At 40.3% G+C, this 24292-nt stretch overlaps 1 protein-coding gene across 1 annotated transcript in view; it reads right to left on the bottom strand.

Moving 5' to 3' along the window:
- LOC110517371 (serine palmitoyltransferase 2) overlaps nucleotides 1–24292 on the bottom strand; it is a 41705-nt gene that overhangs the window by 5380 nt on the left and 12033 nt on the right. The window contains exons 6-11 of the mRNA XM_036976211.2: nucleotides 9229–9322; nucleotides 8641–8746; nucleotides 6834–7053; nucleotides 6081–6207; nucleotides 822–957; nucleotides 422–551 (exon numbers count right to left, since the gene is read on the bottom strand). Of these exons, the coding sequence (XP_036832106.1) occupies nucleotides 422–551; nucleotides 822–957; nucleotides 6081–6207; nucleotides 6834–7053; nucleotides 8641–8746; nucleotides 9229–9322 (813 nt within the window). The remainder of the gene's footprint in view (nucleotides 1–421; nucleotides 552–821; nucleotides 958–6080; nucleotides 6208–6833; nucleotides 7054–8640; nucleotides 8747–9228; nucleotides 9323–24292) is intronic.

Genomic DNA, 24292 nt, shown 5'->3' with positions numbered 1-24292 from the left:
AAGTCAGAAGCCAGGCTCGACTGACTCAACACTGGGGAAGTGTCAGTCAGTCAGTCCCACCGCTTTGAAGAGATGTGGAGGGATTCTTTCAGCTATTAAAAGGGATGACGCTGTCTTCACCATACAATCTAACCACTGATATACAACTTATATTCAACGTTCCCATCAATTGAACTGGACCCAATTCTAGGACCACAGAGACTTGAGGTGCATCTCAATACTAAAATGCAGTTTCTTCTCCTTCCATCCCATACTAACATCTCAGAGACTTGAATAGAATATAACTAGTGATGAACACAAACCCTATTGAGTGAGAGAGACAAAATATCCTATTGAGTGAGTGACAGACAGACAAGATGCAGGATAGAGAGGACGCCATGGGGGGGACGCCATGACTCTAGTCCGTGATTGGTTGTCTCACCGTGTCCAAAATATCTCTGGTGTGGGCAGCAGACACACAGAACCTGGCCCTGGACTCTATGATGGGCGTTGCCGGAAAGCCAACCACCACCGTCCCAATGTTCCTCTTCAACATCTCCCTACCGAACGCCCTGAGAGAAAACCAATCACAGAGCAGGGTTAGAGAACATGTGACCAATGTGTGAACAATCTGCTTATTCTGTGACTGACTGAGGAATGCCATATTGATCGTGTCAGAGGAAAGTGAACAGAAACAATCTGACCATGTTCACCGTGGTTATTTAGTCTAAAACTGTGCGAGTTGACCAAGGTGTTACGCGGCGGACTGATAAAACCTAGTCTATCTTGGTGTTTTGTTTGTGTTCTGGTAAACATCTCTAACTAGCCATTACCAGACCTACCCTATCTTGGCGGGCATGTAGAGCATCATGGGTACAACAGGAGAGTCATCGTTGCCATAGATGATGAAGCCCATCTCTCTGAGTTTCCTCCTGAAATACGTAGTGTTCTCTGACAGCTGCCTCAGACGAACCACACCTGGAAACACAATGAAACCATTCTCTATTTAATCCATTAACCTGTAAACCCATTAGTAAAAACCTGTTAAACCATTAGTGATTACAACCATTAACCAGTAAAACAATTAAACAGGTAAACCACACCCTTTAAAGGACTATTGGCCACGCCCTCTATTCCAGACCCTCCCCTTGTCACCTGATGGGTTTTAGTTTGTTACTACTCCATTGTCAATCCCATGAGGAGCTGGCAAGAGAGCAGAACCAGGCTGGCACACGGGCGACCTCTCTTAGGCCTTAGAGCCTAGTACCTGCCTGTTCACTAGGCATGGGTAGTGGGTAGTGGGTGACTTCAGCAACATGAGAAAAAAGCTCCAGTATCTGCCATTTAATTTTGAGACAGAAACATACAGCTTCAAAGGTACCCAAGACACAACAAGTCTGATATTCAATTCACACAGACTTATTTTTTACTTGCGCCTGGGAATTCAGAACCATTCTGCGAGAACTGAAGAGTGATATACGCTGAAAAAAAGGAGGGGGGTATTCTCAGGAGGGATTGTTTCCCACTTGTTTCACATTCCTTTTAAATTGATGTCCTGACTGTTCCCCATCCCATCCAGAGATGAAATATGTAACTGTTCCCCGTCCCATCCAGAGATGAAATATGTAACTGTTCCACATCCCATCCAGAGATGAAATATGTAACTGTTCCCCATCCCATCCAGAGATTAAATATGTAACTGTTCCCCATCCCATCCAGAGATGAAATATGTAACTGTTCCCCATCCCATCCAGAGATGAAATCTGTAATAAACTGTTCCCCATCCCATCCAGAGATGAAATCTGTAATAAATTGTTCCCCATCCCATCCAGAGATGAAATCTGTAATAAACTGTTCCCCATCCCATCCAGAGATGAAATCTGTAATAAATTGTTCCCCATCCCATCCAGAGATGAAATCTGTAATAAACTGTTCCCCATCCCATCCAGAGATGAAATCTGTAATAAATTGTTCCCCATCCCATCCAGAGATGAAATCTGTAATAAACTGTTCCCCATCCCATCCAGAGATTAAATATGTAACTGTTCCCCATCCCATCCAGAGATGAAATCTGTAATAAACTGTTCCCCATCCCATTCAGAGATTAAATATGTAACTGTTCCCCATCCCATCCAGAGATGAAATATGTAACTGTTCCCCGTCCCATCCAGAGATTAAATATGTAATACTGTTCCCCATCCCATCCAGAGATGAAATATGTAACTGTTCCCCGTCCCATCCAGAGATTAAATATGTAACTGTTCCCCATCCCATCCAGAGATGAAATATGTAACTGTTCCCCGTCCCATCCAGAGATGAAATATGCATTTTAGTTGTCTGTCCTATGCATACAATTGACTTTAGCTACAAACCAGAGAAAGTCATTCTGGTTGTGTAATGAGAGTATGATGGGTAACCTTGGCTGAGATCTGAAGACTCGTGTTAGTTCCCCGAGATGTGAAACCCAGTCACTCAACACTATGGCCAAAACATTCAGCCTCACTACCCCTCCTAGCGACCTAGCCTCAACTACCCCTCCTAGCGACCTAGCCTCAACTACCCCTCCTAGCGACCTAGCCTCAACTACCCCTCCTAGCGACCTAGCCTCAACTACCCCTCCTAGCGACCTAGCCTCAACTACCCCTCCTAGCGACCTAGCCTCAACTACCCCTCCTAGCGACCTAGCCTCAACTACCCCTCCTAGCGACCTAGCCTCAACTACCCCTCCTAGCGACCTAGCCTCAACTACCCCTCCTAGCGACCTAGCCTCAACTACCCCTCCTAGCGACCTAGCCTCAACTACCCCCCCTAGCGACCTAGCCTCACTACCTCTCCTAGCGACCTAGCCATGGCAGTAACTTCAAAGGCTTGAATTTCCAACACATATGAGGCTTTGAACAATAAAACTGCCAACATTCCTCTTTCCTGAGAAAACTATCAAGTGATTAGGTCAAGACTGTGAGATCAGCCATTTCCATGTCTTTGTGTCTGTCAGAGACTGGTCTGGACCATTGAGATAGTGGTGCAGAGACATCAGTTCTGTACTACTATGTCCCAATCCACTGGTACAGGATCAGATATGTTTTCATCCTCCAGTTGTTACTGTTAAGTTTGACTATAGGGTAATCTGAGCCGAGATCTGTGGTTTTTTGCAACTATCTAGGTAGGAACAGGAGGAACCTCCCTGTCAGAATAACATAATCCTGGAGTGACCCGGACCCTCGCTGGGTTTAGGCTGTGTCTGTGTATGTGTGTGTGTGTGTTGAGCATAGTGAACTCCTGAGAGAACTCTAATCCACAGTGGCACGTCGCTTTGTACACACACACACACACACACACACACAGACATCTGAAAGCCACGAAGCCATGTGGGGAAAGTCCATACTACCAGTTCACAGGCTTCAATCACTGAGAGCCCTGAGGGAAGCAGGGGACTGACTGGAGGTTTTAACCCAGCCTGGTGCTAACGAGAGGGGGATAGATACACTCTGGATGGGCTGAGCTGGTTCCAGATGTTTTCTGTACAGTGTGTGTAGGAGTGACCGTCAACTCCACAGCACCTGATGACAGCACTCAGGTTGAAGAGAGGAGATTGTGTTCTACAGATGGACCAGACAGGAGACCCAACTTTCACTAGTTTTTAAGTACAGGTCAACCAGAGGACTCAACAGCTATGGAATTTTATATTCGTATTAAGTTTTAATTTGGAAGAATCCACACACAGCTAATTGTATTTTAAGTCCATATTTTTTTTATCAATATAAACTGTGTTTTTCCTTCAGTTTTTCTGTGAGCAAGAATCAATTAATTTAATCAGAAGTCAGTAATGCTTTCCAGGTCTGTACTGTCACCTTGTGGTTACTGGTGGTAATGGCACTGTGCTGTACCAGGCACAGCCTAACCCAAGTGAAAACCTTGTGTATAGATAGCCATCATCATCAACCCTTTGGAGCAGATTCAACTCCTGATGATTAAGTATTGATGATGGAATCAGGTTTTACAGGGTCAGTGCCAATACCGTAGTTAATGTTCAGCAGTAGTTGATACAGCGCATTCGGAAAGTATTCAGACCCCTTGACTTATTCCACATTTTGTTACGTTACAGCCTTGTTCTAAAATTGATTAAACCCCCCCCAGACCAATCTACACACAATACCCTATAATGACAAAGCAAAAACAGATGGACATTTTTTTCAAGCTCTGTCAGGTTGGATGGGGAGCGTCACTGCACAGCTATTTTCAGGTCTCTCCAGAGATCTTCGATCGGGTTCAAGTCTGGACTCTGGCTGGGCCACTCAAGGATATTCAGATACTTGTCCCGAAGCCACTCCTGCATTGCCTTGCTGTGTGCTTAGGGTTGTTGTCCTGTTGGAAGGTTAACCTTCACCCCAGTCTGAGGCTCTGAGCGCTCTGAAGCAGGTTTTCATCAAGGATCTCTCTGCACTTTTCTCTGTTCATCTTTCCCTCGATCCTGACTGATCTCCGAGTCCCTGCCACTGAAAAATATCCCCACTGCATGATGCTGCCACCACCATGCTTCACCGTAGGGATGGTGCCAGGTTTCCTCCAGATGTGACGCTTGGCATTCAGGCCAAAGATTTCAATCTTGGTTTCATCAGACCAGAGAATCTTGTTTCTCTTGGTCTGAGAGTCTTTATGTCACAATTGGCAAACTCCAAGTGGGCTGTCATGTGCCTTTTATTGAGGAGTGGCTTCCCTCTGGCCATTCAACCATAAAGGCCTGATTTGTGCTGCAGAGATGGTTGTCCTTCTGGAAGGTTCTCTCATCTCCACAGAGGAACTCTAGAGCTCTGTTAGAGTGACCACTGGGTTCTTGGTCATCTCCCGGACCAAGGCCCTTCTCCCCTGATTGCTCAGTTTGGCCGGGCGGCCAGCTCTAGGAAGAGTCTTGGTGGTTACACACTTCTTCCATTTAAGAATGATGGAGGCCACTGTTCTTGGGCACCTTCAATGCTGTAGAAATGTTTTGGTACCCTTCCCCAGAACTATGCCTCAACACAATCATGGCTTGGTTTTTACTCTGACATGCGCTGTCAACTGTGGGACCTTATATAGACAGGTGTGTGCCTTTTCAAATCATGGCCAATCAATTGAATTTACCACAGGTTGACTCCAATCAAGTTGTAGAAACATCTCAAGGATGATCAATACAAACAGGATTCACCTGAGCTCAATTAAGTCTCGTAGCAAAGGGTCTGAATACTTGTGTAAATAAGGTATTTCTGTTGATTTTTAATAAACTGTTTTCGCTTTGTCATTTCGGGGGATTGTGTGTTGATTGATGAGGATTTAAAATCTATTTTAGAATAAGGCTGTAATGTAACAAAATGTGGAAAAAGTCAAGGGGTCTGAATACTTTCCGAATGCGCTGCATGTGCAGTATACTGAACCAAAATATAATGGAACAATTTCAAATATTTTGCTGAATTAGAGATCATTTAAGGAAATCATTGAATTTAAATACATTCATTTGGCCCTAATCTATGGATTTCACATGACTGGGCAGGGGCACAGCCACGGGTAAAGCCTGGGAGGGCTTAGACCCACCCACTGTGGAGCCAGGCCCAGCCAATCAGAATGAGTTTTTCCCCACAAAAGGGTTTTATTTTAAAACAGAAATACTCCTCAACACCCCTCCCTGACGATCCCTCAGGTGAAGAAGCCGGATGTTGAGGTCCTGGGCTGGCGTGATTACACGTGGTCTGCGGCTGTGAGGTCGGTTGTACGTACTGACAAATTCTCCGAAAATGAAGTTGGAGGAGGCTTATGGTCGAGAAATGGACATTAAATTATCTGGAAACTGCTCTGGTGGACATTCCTGCAGTCAGCATGCCAATTGCAAACTCCCTCAAAACCGAAAACATCTGTGACATTGTGTTTTGTGACAAAACAGCACATTTTAGAGAGGCCTTTTATTTTCCCCAGCACAAGGTGCACCTGTGTAATGATCGTGCTGTTTAAATCAGCTTCTTGATATGTGTTAATGATTGCAGGATTTGGGATAATAACTAGTTCTATTTCAGCTACACAGTGTGTTTCCTCCCAGCTGCAGCTGAGGGAGGCTGGCTGTGTAAACTCACCCAGAGTGGTACCGTCCTCCCCCATGATAATCTTCATAGAAGTGATGATCTGTTGGGACACAGGAGGAGACATGGAGGTGGCGTAGATAGCACTGTGGGAGTGGGACCGCAGGTAGTCTATCAACTCCTACGGGGGAACAGAAGAGACCATTGTCATTCTAATGTAGACAGTATGGGATCTATTCAGAAATTAAACATGCTCCAACTGAGCCATGGAAATCTGGTTTCACTAAGTACTGTGGGAAATGTCTCATATCATTGGGCAATGATGAAACCGGGTTGTCCTGTTGATGACGAAACCGCCACACCGAAACTTTTTCAGTAAACTGTATCAGTAACCATCCCTGAAAACAAAGGCTTCGACTCGTAATATACATGTCATGACTCATGCCAGTGGCGATTATCTGTGTATGAACACCCAGGGCAGTTTCAGTGTTAGAAGGGAGGGAGCCCTGCACCTAGCTCTAGTTTCCAGCACTGATGGCTGCTTCAGAGGTCTTGGCACCCCGTCAAGAGCATTTCTCCTAATCGCAGATCTTTTGGCGTTGCTTAGCCATACTTCCTAGTCTAGTATTCATTCACTTAACGGAATGGGAACATGAGGAAAAAAGCTGGAACTCAGGTTTCTGCCTTTGGAGACAGCCGGCTCACCTTCTTTCCTCCGATATACCCTCCAGCAACACTAAAGCTCTGGGTAAAAACTCCCATAATGACCTCCCCTGCCCTTTAACCTCTATCAGACAGCAGACTCACCTTCTTTCCTCCGATATACCCTCCAGCAGCACCAAAGCTCTTAGTGAACGTTCCCATCATGATGTCAACATCTTTGGGGTCCAGAGCAAAGTAGTCGACCACCCCTCCACCACGAGGTCCTAGTGCCCCGATGCTGTGGGCCTCGTCCAGGTAGAGAAAGGCCTTGTAGCGCTTCTTCAGGGCTATCACCTCAGGCAGACGCACGATGGATCCTTCCATACTGAAGATGGAGAGGATAATGGTGAGACGTGGAGGGAGGAGAGACAGACACACACATACATACATGACATGAACGCACAGCACACACACACTACAAATATTCTGTGGATCAACTGTTGGGTCTGGTAAATGACCACACAGCCGTACTAAGACGTGAACATCTCCCTGCAATCTAAAACAACGTAAACAGTGTGTTTCTTTTTGATCTTCATTTGCTGTGAGAAGTCAGTGACAGTGTTTCTCTAGATCACTCAGGGTGTGTCAGACCGTTCTAACGACACATTTAGTGAACTGATCAGGGACAGGCAGCTTCACCAGATCCACACTGAACAGAACGGATTGGTTGACCTTTACACTAAGTACATGACAAAGAACTGAAGTCGCACTATATTTATGCCCACTTCTACGTAAAGACTAGGCCGTGCCGAGTCTGCGGGGAGCCTTTCTGTACGACTAGGCCGTGCCTGCAGGGAGCCTTTCTGTACGACTAGGCCGTGCCGAGTCTGCGGGGAGCCTTTCTGTACGACTAGGCCGTGCCTGCAGGGAGCCTTTCTGTACGACTAGGCCGTGCCTGCAGGGAGCCTTTCTGTACGACTAGGCCGTGCCTGCAGGGAGACTTTCTGTACGACTAGGCCGTGCCTGCAGGGAGATTTTCTGTACGACTAGGCCGTGCCTGCAGGGAGCCTTTCTGTACGACTAGGCCGTGCCTGCAGGGAGCCTTTCTGTACGACTAGGCCGTGCCGAGTCTGCAGGGAGCCTTTCTGTACGACTAGGCCGTGCCGAGTCTGCAGGGAGCCTTTCTGTACGACTAAGCCGTGCCGAGTCTGCGGGGAGCCTTTCTGTACGACTAGGCCGTGCCGAGTCTGCGGGGAGCCTTTCTGTACGACTAGGCCGTGCCGAGTCTGCGGGGAGCCTTTCTGTACGACTAGGCCGTGCCGAGTCTGCGGGGAGCCTTTCTGTACGACTAGGCCGTGCCGAGTCTGCGGGGAGCCTTTCTGTACGACTAGGCCGTGCCTGCAGGGAGCCTTTCTGTACGACTAGGCCGTGCCGAGTCTGCGGGGAGCATTTCTGTACGACTAGGCCGTGCCGAGTCTGCGGGGAGCCTTTCTGTACGACTAGGCCGTGCCGAGTCTGCGGGGAGCCTTTCTGTACGACTAGGCCGTGCCTGCAGGGAGACTTTCTGTACGACTAGGCCGTGCCTGCAGGGAGACTTTCTGTACGACTAGGCCGTGCCTGCAGGGAGACTTTCTGTACGACTAGGCCGTGCCGAGTCTGCGGGGAGCCTTTCTGTATGACTAGGCCGTGCCTGCAGGGAGACTTTCTGTACGACTAGGCCGTGCCTGCAGGGAGACTTTCTGTACGACTAGGCCGTGCCGAGTCTGCGGGGAGCCTTTCTGTACGACTAGGCCGTGCCGAGTCTGCGGGGAGACTTTCTAAAATGTATTGTGAGCGTCTGATTCAGCTGGGGTTATTTCCATTATTTATTGGAATTCATTAATTAACGTTTAATAAGAAAACTCAGAAAAATAAATGCAGATGATAGCTGTACATGTGATATCATACGATACCTCTTGAAAAGGTACAGTACCTGTATATTCCTTCGACCAGTATGAGGATCTTCTTCCAGGGCCTGCGTGTTCTGGGCTGGCCGTGGACGATGGCGTCTCTCAACAGCTTCTCTAGACTCACCATATCTACAGAGACACACACAGAGCATAGAAAAGGGTCTGAATAATGCAGCCTAAGCACCTGAATGTTTAGACATTGGATCCCAAAGCAAGACAAAAACAAGATGGCTGGCTAACACCGAGTGGCAGCCAGTCTTCGAGTGAAGAAATGTGTTTATCCATCACATCTCCTCCGTCTTGTCAGTCTAAAATAGAATGCCAGAAGGAGCAATGAGAGAAAACAAAAAACACTGGCACGAAATATACAGATTTGCATTACTACCTGAAACCTAACTACAGAGTCACGTCTAACTGGATCGGGAGGAACAGTAGATGGTGTAGAGGAGGCCGGGGATGGACGGTGACATGGCTTACATGTGCTCAGACTCTAATATAAGACAAACAAAACAGCTAGACAGAGATCTGGAAGTTTACTGTAGAGAGCTGGCTGAGGTAATAGATAGATGGTGATCGAACATGGTCGTCTTGGACAACACTAAATGACTCACTGTTGTGCTTGAAGACTCTGATGATGGATCCAGACAGCCGAGCGCCCAGCACCAGAGAGGCATGGTTTAACTCATCACTCAGGATCAAACAGCCCTGGAATTACAACAAAATAATATCATGTATTTACATCGCAATACAAAAACACTGACACACTAAAGTGGTATACAGGACAGTCTCCCTGAATGGGGGGGGGGGGGGTCACAGACGCAGTCTCACAGTCAATGACACCTCAGACATCACACCACAGCCATTGTATAGTTACCACAAGACAAGTTACACAATTCCATCATCTAGTGATTGAACGATTGAGCAGAATGAGTGCATTACGCAATGACGTCATTTCCAAGGAGAGGCGAGGAGGAGGAAGTCTGTCAGGATCATGTGAATGGTCCTTCGCCTCTCCTTAATGTGTACGTCTGTCAAGACAGGAAGTGTCTTGACAACTTTCACGAGGACAACCACGCGCCTGCCAGTCAGAGACTTCTATTTTACTTTTTGTCAAAACAAAACTTAGAGGAAGAGAAGTAAAGGATTATATGAGTCAGAGAGAGTAGGGGGTGGATAGAGAGAGAGGGGCAGTGAGATGGGGGTGGAGAGAGAGAGGGGCGGAGAGATGGGGGTGGAGAGAAATGGGAGTGGGCAGAGAGATGGGAGTGGGCAGAGAGAGAGGGGCGGAGAGATGGGGGTGGAGAGAGAGAGGGGCAGAGAGATGGGGGTGGAGAGAGAGAGAGAGGGGCAGAGAGATGGGAGTGGGCAGAGAGAGGGGTGGGAAGAGAGACGGGTGGTCAGAGAGAGAGAGGGGTCAGAGGGAGAGAGAGGGGTCGGAGGGAGAGAGAGGGGTCGGAGGGAGAGAGAGGGGTCGGAGGGAGAGAGAGGGGTCGGAAGGAGAGAGAGGGGTCGGAGGGAGAGAGAGGGGTCGGAGGGAGAGAGAGGGGTCGGAGGGAGAGAGAGGGGTCGGAGGGAGAGAGAGGGGTCGGAGGGAGAGAGAGGGGTCGGAGGGAGAGAGAGGGGTCGGAGGGAGAGAGAGGGGTCGGAGGGAGAGAGAGGGGTCGGAGGGAGAGAGAGGGGTCGGAGGGAGAGAGAGGGGTCGGAGGGAGAGAGAGGGGTCGGAGAGAGAGAGAGCTTCCTATCCTAATAACTCAAGGCCTTTCAGGCATCATGATGATTCACGACCCGTTTCTCAATGTTTTGAAAACACACTGAGGAAACTAGAGGGTTTTGGAGCGGCGTGAACCCCCATATGGGGAACTTTGAGCAGTTCTGGACTGATTCCGAATGACATGTTAGTGTTGAAAGCGCTCTGTGAACGCCGTAGTGTCCCTTGCCTTATAATGCCAAAAAGCCCCAGCTGTCTGCTCTCTGTTTCCAAGTGTCAGGTTTCAGACCCTACATTTGCATAAGAAGTGACGTGTCACATTTTCTGGCCTATCCAGACAAAGAATCGATTATCTCTTCCTCTGAGCGAGTGAGCTGAGCTTGGGAGAAGGAAAATGAACGGTGACAGTCAAACGAATCCAGCCATTGTGGTTTCATCTCGGTGTGATATGCTCAGCCGGATTTACCTCTTAACTAAATCATTTTGTAGAATTGAAACAAGACCACTTTGTCTGGGTCAGAGAGAGACAAAATCACTTAGTGCTTAAAGCTGAAGTTGTAACGCAGACTCTTCTTGGAGTCTGCAAACATTGAATGGACCCAATCCAAGTCACATAACCGCCCAAACAAATCCACAGACGAGACAATCTATTTTGCACCCCACACTGCCCTTTCACACCTGGACAAAAGGAACACACACCTAAGTGAGAATGCTGTTCATTGACTACAGCTCAGCGTTCAACACCATAGAGCCCTCAAAGCTCATCACTAAGCTAAGGACCCTGGGACTGAACACTTCCTTTTGCAACTGGATTCCCGACTTCCTGATCGGCTGCCCCCAGGTGGTGGGGGTAGGCAACAAAACATCCCCCATGCGGAACCTCAACACGGGGCCCCTTAGTGGTGCGTGCTCAGTCCCCTCCTGTACTCCCTGTTCACCCACGGCCGCGCACAACTCCATTAGGTTGCAGAAGACGGTGGTGGGCCTGATCACCAGTGACGATGAGACAGCCTATAGGGAGGTCAGAGACCTGACAGTGTGGTGCCAGGACAACAACCTCTCCCTCAACCTCAGCAAGACAAATTCGCTGATCGTGGACACCAGGAAACGGAGGGCCGAGCCACGCCCTCATTTAAAATCAAAAAGGCTGTAGTGGAGCAGGTCGAGAGCTTCCAGTTCCTCAATGTCCACACCAATAAGGACATATTATGGTCCCCACACAGCAACCCAGTCGTGAAGAGGAAACAACAACGCTTTTTTCCCCCTCACGAGGCTGAACAGATTCAGCATGGGCCCTCAGATCCTCACAAAGTTCTACAGCTGTACCACTGAGAGCGTCTTGACCGGCTGCATCACTGGCTAGTATGGCAACTGCCTATCCTCCAATCACAAGCCACTACAGAGGATAGTGCATAGTACAGGTTGACACAGGAGTTCAAATCCATTCCTGTCCAGTCTTTCCTGATCACACAACAGTTCTATAACCCCGGAACATTCCTGTCCCTTCCAGATAAAAATAATCACTCCGGTCCCGTGCTCATTTTTGCACGCAGAAATATGTAGACCATTGTGTTTGATTAGGAAGTATTGAAAATAATTTCAGAAATGCAAATTGCGACTGTTATGTGGTCATTTTACCTATATCTTAGTTAAATGCACTGACTGTAGGCCTACGTCTCTGTAATGTAGATTGGTTAAGGCTGAAAGATGAGGACAGACACCCCCAACAGGACTGTCTGCTCAGCACTGCAGAAATCTGTAGCCTACAGCCGAGCACACATTAACAGATCATAAAACCTGAGTGGCAGGACTGCATAAGTCAATCTATGTTCATTTCCCTCCTCACCTCAGACAGCAGGGGTTTTAGTTAAATAAACAAACTACTGGGCCTGATGGTAAAGTTGTTAGGAGCAGAACAGCGATGCGGCTTCAGGCTGCTTGTCCCTCTCTCTGGTTGGCAGCCTATTTGATTAAACCACAGCCTTTTTAACAAGCCCTGTTCTGGTTCCTTTCCTGTTACAGACGACTCCATCAAATGTAGATAAAACGTTGCTCTAATGTTAATGATGGGTCCTTGGCTACAACGTTTCAAATCCTCTACTGAAGGCTTCCTCATTTAGCCTACTGATGCAGGTTGGTATCTGAGGTAGCCTAGTGACGGCGCCGACTGGAGAGAGGCGCGAGAGTGAGCTGATGGAAGGGGTCAGGAATCCCGTGGGACGCCCTGTACATACTTCCTGTAAAACAGCCATGTTATATTCTACTTCCTGTATACAGCCATGTTATATTCTACTCCCTGTATACAGCCATGTTATATTATATACTCCCTGTAAAACAGCCATGTTATATTATATACTCCCTGTAAAACAGCCATGTTATATTATATACTCCCTGTATACAGCCATGTTATATTATATACTCCCTGTAAAACAGCCATGTTATATTATATACTCCCTGTAAAACAGCCATGTTATATTATATACTCCCTGTAAAACAGCCATGTTATATTATATACTCCCTGTAAAACAGCCATGTTATATTATATACTCCCTGTATACAGCCATGTTATATTATATACTCCCTGTATACAGCCATGTTATATTATATACTCCCTGTAAAACAGCCATGTTATATTATATCCTCCCTGTATACAGCCATGTTATATTCTACTCCCTGTATACAGCCATGTAATATTATATACTCCCTGTATACAGCCATGTTATATTATATACTCCCTGTAAAACAGCCATGTTATATTATATACTCCCTGTAAAACAGCCATGTTATATTATATACTCCCTGTAAAACAGCCATGTTATAGTCTACTCCCTGTAAAACAGCCATGTTATATTATATTCTACTCCCTGTATACAGCGATGTTATATTATATACTCCCTGTAAAACAGCCATGTTATATTCTACTCCCTGTATACAGCCATGTTATATTCTATACTCCCTGTAAAACAGCCATGTTATATTATATACTCCCTGTAAAACAGCCATGTTATATTATATCCTCCCTGTAAAACAGCCATGTTATATTATATCCTCCCTGTAAAACAACCATGTTATATTATATACTCCCTGTAAAAACAGCCATGTTATATTATATACTCCCTGTAAAAACAGCCATGTTATATTATATACTCCCTGTAAAACAGCCATGTTATATTATATACTCCCTGTAAAAACAGCCATGTTATATTATATACTCCCTGTATACAGCCATGTTATATTATATACTCCCTGTATACAGCCATGTTATATTATATACTCCCTGTAAAACAGCCATGTTATATTATATACTCCCTGTAAAACAGCCATGTTATATTATATACTCCCTGTAAAACAGCCATGTTATATTATATACTCCCTGTAAAACAGCCATGTTATATTATATACTCCCTGTAAAAACAGCCATGTTATATTATATACTCCCTGTAAAACAGCCATGTTATATTATATACTCCCTGTAAAAACAGCCATGTTATATTATATACTCCCTGTATACAGCCATGTTATATTATATACTCCCTGTATACAGCCATGTTATATTATATACTCCCTGTAAAACAGCCATGTTATATTATATACTCCCTGTAAAAACAGCCATGTTATATTATATACTCCCTGTAAAACAGCCATGTTATATTATATACTCCCTGTAAAACAGCCATGTTATATTATATCCTCCCTGTATACAGCCATGTTATATTCTACTTCCTGTAAACCAGCCATGTTATATTCTACTTCCTGTAAACCAGCCATGTTATATTCTACTTCCTGTAAAACAGCCATGTTATATTATATACTCCCTGTATACAGCCATGTTATATTATATACTCCCTGTATACAGCCATGTTATATTCTACTCCCTGTAAAACAGCCATGTTATATTATATACTCCCTGTAAAACAGCCATGTTATATTATATACTTCCTGTATACAGCCATGTTATATTATATACTCCCTGTAAAAACAGCCATGTTGTATTATATACTCCCTGTAAAAACAGCCATGTTATATTATATACTCCCTGTAAAACAGCCATGTTATATTATATACTCCCTGTAAAACAGCCATGTTATATTATATCCTCCCTGTAAAACAACCATGTTATATTATATACTCCCTGTAAAAACAGCCATGTTATATTATATACTCCCTGTAAAAACAGCCATGTTATATTATATACTCCCTGTAAAAACAGCCATGTTATATTCTACTCCCTGTAAAACAGCCATGTTATATTATATACTCCCTGTAAAAACAGCCATGTTATATTATATACTCCCTGTATACAGCCATGTTATATTATATACTCCCTGTATACAGCCATGTTATATTATATACTCCCTGTAAAACAGCCATGTTATATTATATACTCCCTGTAAAACAGCCATGTTATATTCTACTCCCTGTATACAGCCATGTTATATTATATACTACCTGTATACAGCCATGTTATATTATATACTCCCTGTATACAGCCATGTTATATTATATACTCCCTGTAAAACAGCCATGTTATATTATATACTCCCTGTAAAACAGCCATGTTATATTCTACTCCCTGTATACAGCCATGTTATATTATATACTCCCTGTATACAGCCATGTTATATTATATTATATACTCCTTGTAAAACAGCCATGTTATATTATAAACTTCCTGTATACAGCCATGTTATATTATATACTCCTTGTAAAACAGCCATGTTATATTATATACTCCCTGTATACAGCCATGTTATATTATATACTTCCTGTATACAGCCATGTTATATTATATACTCCTTGTAAAACAGCCATGTTATATTATATACTCCCTGTATACAGCCATGTTATATTATATACTCCCTGTAAAACAGCCATGTTATATTATATACTCCCTGTATACAGCAATGATATATTATATACTCCCTGTAAAACAGCCATGTTATATTATATACTTCCTGTACACATGCCATGTTATATTATATACTTCCTGTATACAGCCATGTTATATTATATACTCCCTGTATACAGCCATGTTATATTCTACTTCCTGTATACAGCCATGTTATATTATATACTTCCTGTATACAGCCATGTTATATTCTACTACCTGTATACAGCCATGTTATATTATATACTCCCTGTAAAAACAGCCATGTTATATTATATCCTCCCTGTAAAACAACCATGTTATATTATATACTCCCTGTAAAACAGCCATGTTATATTATATCCTCCCTGTAAAAACAGCCATGTTATATTCTACTCCCTGTAAAACAGCCATGTTATATTCTACTCCCTGTAAAAACAGCCATGTTATATTATATCCTCCCTGTAAAACAGCCATGTTATATTATATCCTCCCTGTAAAACAGCCATGTTATATTATATCCTCCCTGTAAAACAGCCATGTTCTATTATATACTCCCTGTAAAACAGCCATGTTATATTATATACTCCCTGTAAAACAGCCATGTTATATTATATCCTCCCTGTAAAAACAGCCATGTTATATTCTACTCCCTGTAAAACAGCCATGTTATATTCTACTCCCTGTAAAAACAGCCATGTTATATTATATCCTCCCTGTATACAGCCATGTTATATTCTACTTCCTGTAAAACAGCCATGTTATATTATATACTCCCTGTAAAAACAGCCATGTTATATTATGTACTCCCTGTAAAACAGCCATGTTATATTATATACTCCCTGTAAAACAGCCATGTTATATTATATACTCCCTGTAAAACAGCCATGTTATATTATATACTCCCTGTAAAACAGCCATGTTATATTATATTATACTCCCTGTAAAACAGCCATGTTATATTATATCCTCCCTGTATACAGCCATGTTATATTCTACTCCCTGTAAAACAGCCATGTTATATTATATACTCCCTGTAAAACAGCCATGTTATATTCTACTCCCTGTAAAAACAGCCATGTTATATTATATCCTCCCTGTATACAGCCATGTTATATTCTACTTCCTGTAAAACAGCCATGTTATATTATATACTCCCTGTAAAAACAGCCATGTTATATTATGTACTCCCTGTAAAAACAGCCATGTTATATTATATACTCCCTGTAAAAACAGCCATGTTATATTATATCCTCCCTGTATACAGCCATGTTATATTCTACTTCCTGTAAAACAGCCATGTTATAGTATATACTCCCTGTAAAACAGCCATTTTATATTATATCCTCCCTGTATACAGCCATGTTATATTCTACTCCCTGTAAAACAGCCATGTTATATTATATACTCCCTGTAAAACAGCCATGTTATATTCTACTCCCTGTAAAACAGCCATGTTATATTCTACTCCCTGTAAAACAGCCATGTTATATTATATCCTCCCTGTAAAACAGCCATGTTATATAATATCCTCCCTGTAAAACAGCCATGTTATATTATATCCTCCCTGTAAAACAGCCATGTTATATTATATACTCCCTGTAAAACAGCCATGTTATATTATATCCTCCCTGTAAAACAGCCATGTTATATTATATACTCCCTGTAAAACAGCCATGTTATATTATATACTCCCTGTAAAACAGCCATGTTATAGTATATACTCCCTGTAAAACAGCCATGTTATATTATATCCTCCCTGTAAAACAGCCATGTTATATTATATCCTCCCTGTAAAACAGCCATGTCATATTATATACTCCCTGTAAAACAGCCATGTTATATTCTACTCCCTGTAAAACAGCCATGTTATATTCTACTCCCTGTAAAACAGCCATGTTATATTATATACTCACTGTAAAACAGCCATGTTATATTCTATACTCCCTGTATACAGCCATGTTATATTATATTATACTCCCTGTAAAACAGCCATGTTATATTATATCCTCCCTGTAAAACAGCCATGTTATATTATATACTCCCTGTAAAACAGCCATGTTATATTATATACTCCCTGTAAAACAGCCATGTTATATTATATTCTACTCCCTGTAAAACAGCCATGTTATATTATATTCTACTCCCTGTAAAACAGCCATGTTATATTATATTCTACTCCCTGTAAAACAGCCATGTTATATTATATTCTACTCCCTGTAAAACAGCCATGTTATATTATATTCTACTCCCTGTAAAACAGCCATGTTATATTATATTCTACTCCCTGTAAAACAGCCATGTTATATTATATTCTACTCCCTGTAAAACAGCCATGTTATATTATATTCTACTCCCTGTAAAACAGCCATGTTATATTATATTCTACTCCCTGTAAAACAGCCATGTTATATTATATTCTACTCCCTGTAAAACAGCCATGTTATATTATATACTACTCCCTGTAAAACAGCCATGTTATATTATATCCTCCCTGTAAAACAGCCATGTTATATTATATACTCCCTGTAAAACAGCCATGTTATATTATATACTCCCTGTAAAACAGCCATGTTATATTATATACTCCCTGTAAAACAGCAATGTTATATTATGTACTCCCTGTAAAACAGCCATGTTATATTATATTCTACTCCCTGTAAAACAGCCATGTTATATTATATTCTACTCCCTGTAAAACAGCCATGTTATATTATATTCTACTCCCTGTAAAACAGCCATGTTATATTATGTACTCCCTGTAAAACAGCCATGTTATATTATATTCTACTCCCTGTAAAACAGCCATGTTATATTATATTCTACTCCCTGTAAAACAGCCATGTTATATTATATTCTACTCCCTGTAAAACAGCCATGTTATATTATATTCTACTCCCTGTAAAACAGCCATGTTATATTATATTCTACTCCCTGTAAAACAGCCATGTTATATTATGTACTCCCTGTAAAACAGCCATGTTATATTATATTCTACTCCCTGTAAAACAGCCATGTTATATTATATTCTACTCCCTGTAAAACAGCCATGTTATATTATATTCTACTCCCTGTTAAACAGCCATGTTATATTATATTCTACTCCCTGTAAAACAGCCATGTTATATTATATTCTACTCCCTGTAAAACAGCCATGTTATATTATATAATCCCTGTAAAACAGCCATGTTATATTATATCCTCCCTGTAAAACAGCCATGTTATATTATATCCTCCCTGTAAAACAGCCATGTTATATTCTACTCCCTGTAAAACAGCCATGTTATATTCTACTCCCTGTAAAACAGCCATGTTATATTATATACTCACTGTAAAACAGCCATGTTATATTATATACTCCCTGTATACAGCCATGTTATATTATATTATACTCCCTGTAAAACAGCCATGTTATATTATATCCTCCCTGTAAAACAGCCATGTTATATTATATACTCCCTGTAAAACAGCCATGTTATATTATATACTCCCTGTAAAACAGCCATGTTATATTATATACTCCCTGTAAAACAGCCATGTTATATTATATTCTACTCCCTGTAAAACAGCCATGTTATATTATATTCTACTCCCTGTAAAACAGCCATGTTATATTATATTCTACTCCCTGTAAAACAGCCATGTTATATTATATTCTACTCCCTGTAAAACAGCCATGTTATATTATATTCTACTCCCTGTAAAACAGCCATGTTATATTATATTCTACTCCCTGTAAAACAGCCATGTTATATTATATTCTACTCCCTGTAAAACAGCCATGTTATATTATATTCTACTCCCTGTAAAACAGCCATGTTATATTATGTTCTACTCCCTGTAAAACAGCCATGTTATATTATGTACTCCCTGTAAAACAGCCATGTTATATTATATTCTACTCCCTGTAAAACAGCCATGTTATATTATATTCTACTCCCTGTAAAACAGCCATGTTATATTATATTCTACTCCCTGTAAAACAGCCATGTTATATTATATTCTACTCCCTGTAAAACAGCCATGTTATATTATATTCTACTCCCTGTAAAACAGCCATGTTATATTATATTCTACTCCCTGTTAAACAGCCATGTTATATTATATACTCCCTGTAAAACAGCCATGTTATATTATATTCTACTCCCTGTAAAACAGCCATGTTATATTCTATACTCCCTGTAAAACAGCCATGTTATATTCTATACTCCCTGTAAAACAGCCATGTTATATTCTATACTCCCTGTAAAACAGCCATGTTATATTCTATACTCCCTGTATACAGCCATGTTATATTATATACTCCCTGTAAAACAGCCATGTTATATTATATACTCCCTGTAAAACAGCCATGTTATATTCTATACTCCCTGTAAAAACAGCCATGTTATATTATATACTCCCTGTAAAACAGCCATGTTATATTATATACTCCCTGTATACAGCCATGTTATATTATATACTCCCTGTAAAACAGCCATGTTATATTATATACTCCCTGTAAAACAGCCATGTTATATTATATACTCCCTGTAAAACAGCCATGTTATATTATATACTTCCTGTAAAACAGCCATGTTATATTATATACTCCCTGTAAAACAGCCATGTTATATTATATACTCCCTGTAATACAGCCATGTTATATTATATACTCCCTGTAAAACAGCCATGTTATATTATATACTCCCTGTATACAGCCATGTTATATTATATACTCCCTGTAAAACAGCCATGTTATATTATATACTCCCTGTAAAACAGCCATGTTATATTCTACTCCCTGTAAAACAGCCATGTTATATTCTACTCCCTGTAAAACAGCCATGTTGTATTATATACTCCCTGTAAAACAGCCATGTTATATTATATACTCCCTGTAAAACAGCCATGTTATATTATATACTCCCTGTAAAACAGCCATGTTATATTATATACTCCCTGTAAAACAGCCATGTTATATTATATACTCCCTGTATACAGCCATGTTATATTATATACTCCCTGTAAAACAGCCATGTTATATTCTACTCCCTGTAAAAACAGCCATGTTATATTATATACTCCCTGTAAAACAGCCATGTTATATTATATACTCCCTGTATACAGCCATGTTATATTATATACTCCCTGTAAAACAGCCATGTTATATTCTACTCCCTGTAAAACAGCCATGTTATATTATATACTCCCTGTAAAACAGCCATGTTATATTATATACTCCCTGTAAAACAGCCATGTTATATTATATTATATACTCCCTGTAAAACAGCCATGTTATATTATATTATATACTCCCTGTAAAACAGCCATGTTATATTATATACTCCCTGTAAAAACAGCCATGTTATATTCTACTCCCTGTAAAAACAGCCATGTTATATTATATACTCCCTGTATACAGCCATGTTATATTATATTATACTCCCTGTAAAACAGCCATGTTATATTATATCCTCCCTGTAAAACAGCCATGTTATATTATATACTCCCTGTATACAGCCATGTTATATTATATACTCCCTGTAAAACAGCCATGTTATATTATATTATATACTCCCTGTAAAACAGCCATGTTATATTATATACACCCTGTAAAACAGCCATGTTATATTATATACTCCCTGTAAAACAGCCATGTTATATTATATACTCCCTGTATACAGCCATGTTATATTATATACTCCCTGTAAAACAGCCATGTTATATTATATTATATACTCCCTGTAAAACAGCCATGTTATATTATATACTCCCTGTAAAACAGCCATGTTATATTATATACTCCCTGTAAAACAGCCATGTTATATTATATTCTACTCCCTGTAAAACAGCCATGTTATATTATATACTCCCTGTAAAACAGCCATGTTATATTATATACTCCCTGTAAAACAGCCATGTTATATTATATACTCCCTGTAAAAACAGCCATGTTATATTCTACTCCCTGTAAAACAGCCATGTTATATTATATACTCCCTGTAAAACAGCCATGTTATATTATATTATATACTCCCTGTAAAAACAGCCATGTTATATTCTACTCCCTGTAAAAACAGCCATGTTATATTATATACTCCCTGTATACAGCCATGTTATATTATATTATATACTCCCTGTAAAACAGCCATGTTATATTATATACTCCCTGTAAAAACAGCCATGTTATATTCTACTCCCTGTAAAAACAGCCATGTTATATTATATACTCCCTGTAAAAACAGCCATGTTATATTCTACTCCCTGTAAAAACAGCCATGTTATATTATATACTCCCTGTAAAACAGCCATGTTATATTATATACTCCCTGTAAAACAGCCATGTTATATTATATACTCCCTGTAAAACAGCCATGTTATATTATATACTCCCTGTATACAGCCATGTTATATTATATACTCCCTGTAAAACAGCCATGTTATATTATATACTCCCTGTAAAACAGCCATGTTATATTATATACTCCCTGTAAAACAGCCATGTTATATTATATACTCCCTGTAAAACAGCCATGTTATATTATATACTCCCTGTAAAACAGCCATGTTATATTATATACTCCCTGTAAAACAGCCATGTTATATTATATACTCCCTGTAAAAACAGCCATGTTATATTCTACTCCCTGTAAAACAGCCATGTTATATTATATACTCCCTGTAAAACAGCCATGTTATATTATATTCTACTCCCTGTAAAACAGCCATGTTATATTATATTCTACTCCCTGTAAAACAGCCATGTTATATTATATACTCCCTGTAAAACAGCCATGTTATATTATATTATATACTCCCTGTAAAACAGCCATGTTATATTATATTCTACTCCCTGTAAAACAGCCATGTTATATTATATCCTCCCTGTAAAACAACCATGTTGTATTATATACTCCCTGTATACAGCCATGTTATATTATATACTCCCTGTAAAACAGCCATGTTATATTATGTACTCCCTGTAAAACAGCCATGTTATATTATATTCTACTCCCTGTAAAACAGCCATGTTATATTATATTCTACTCCCTGTAAAACAGCCATGTTATATTATATTCTACTCCCTGTAAAACAGCCATGTTATATTATATTCTACTCCCTGTTAAACAGCCATGTTATATTATATACTCCCTGTAAAACAGCCATGTTATATTATATTCTACTCCCTGTAAAACAGCCATGTTATATTATATAATCCCTGTAAAACAGCCATGTTATATTATATACTCCCTGTAAAACAGCCATGTTATATTATATACTCCCTGTAAAAACAGCCATGTTATATTCTACTCCCTGTAAAACAGCCATGTTATATTATATACTCCCTGTAAAACAGCCATGTTATATTATATTCTACTCCCTGTAAAACAGCCATGTTATATTATATTCTACTCCCTGTAAAACAGCCATGTTATATTATATTATATACTCCCTGTAAAACAGCCATGTTATATTATATACTCCCTGTAAAACAGCCATGTTATATTATATTCTACTCCCTGTAAAACAGCCATGTTATATTATATTCTACTCCCTGTAAAACAGCCATGTTATATTATATTCTACTCCCTGTAAAACAGCCATGTTATATTATATTCTACTCCCTGTTAAACAGCCATGTTATATTATATACTCCCTGTAAAACAGCCATGTTATATTATATTCTACTCCCTGTAAAACAGCCATGTTATATTATATAATCCCTGTAAAACAGCCATGTTATATTATATACTCCCTGTAAAACAGCCATGTTATATTATATACTCCCTGTAAAAACAGCCATGTTATATTCTACTCCCTGTAAAACAGCCATGTTATATTATATACTCCCTGTAAAACAGCCATGTTATATTATATTCTACTCCCTGTAAAACAGCCATGTTATATTATATACTCCCTGTATACAGCCATGTTATATTATATACTCCCTGTATACAGCCATGTTATATTATATACTCCCTGTATACAGCCATGTTATATTATATACTCCCTGTAAAACAGCCATGTTATATTATATACTCCCTGTATACAGCCATGTTATATTATATACTCCCTGTATACAGCCATGTTATATTATATACTCCCTGTATACAGCCATGTTATATTATATTCTACTCCCTGTAAAACAGCCATGTTATATTATATACTCCCTGTAAAACAGCCATGTTATATTATATACTCCCTGTAAAACAGCCATGTTATATTATATACTCCCTGTAAAACAGCCATGTTATATTATATACTCCCTGTAAAACAGCCATGTTATATTATATACTCCCTGTAAAACAGCCATGTTATATTATATACTCCCTGTAAAACAGCCATGTTATATTATATACTACTCCCTGTATACAGCCATGTTATATTATATACTCCCTGTAAAACAGCCATGTTATATTATATACTCCCTGTAAAACAGCCATGTTATATTATATACTCCCTGTAAAACAGCCATGTTATATTATATACTCCCTGTAAAACAGCCATGTTATATTATATACTACTCCCTGTATACAGCCATGTTATATTATATACTCCCTGTAAAACAGCCATGTTATATTATATACTCCCTGTAAAACAGCCATGTTATATTATATACTCCCTGTAAAACAGCCATGTTATATTATATACTCCCTGTAAAACAGCCATGTTATATTATATACTCCCTGTAAAACAGCCATGTTATATTATATTCTACTCCCTGTTAAACAGCCATGTTATATTATATACTCCCTGTAAAACAGCCATGTTATATTATATACTCCCTGTAAAAACAGCCATGTTATATTCTACTCCCTGTAAAACAGCCATGTTATATTATATACTCCCTGTAAAACAGCCATGTTATAGTCTACTCCCTGTAAAACAGCCATGTTATATTATATACTCCCTGTATACAGCCATGTTATATTATATACTCCCTGTAAAACAGCCATGTTATATTATATACTCCCTGTATACAGCCATGTTATATTATATACTCCCTGTAAAACAGCCATGTTATATTATATACTTCCTGTAAAACAGCCATGTTATATTATATACTCCCTGTAAAACAGCCATGTTATATTATATACTCCCTGTAAAACAGCCATGT

Source organism: Oncorhynchus mykiss, chromosome 4 (genome assembly GCF_057628025.1).
Source record: "Oncorhynchus mykiss isolate SJ-2025 chromosome 4, ASM5762802v1, whole genome shotgun sequence".
Taxonomy (NCBI): Eukaryota; Metazoa; Chordata; class Actinopteri; order Salmoniformes; family Salmonidae; genus Oncorhynchus; species Oncorhynchus mykiss.
The sequence above is the reverse complement of the archived record's forward strand: the minus strand, read 5'-3'. Positions and strand labels throughout refer to the sequence as shown.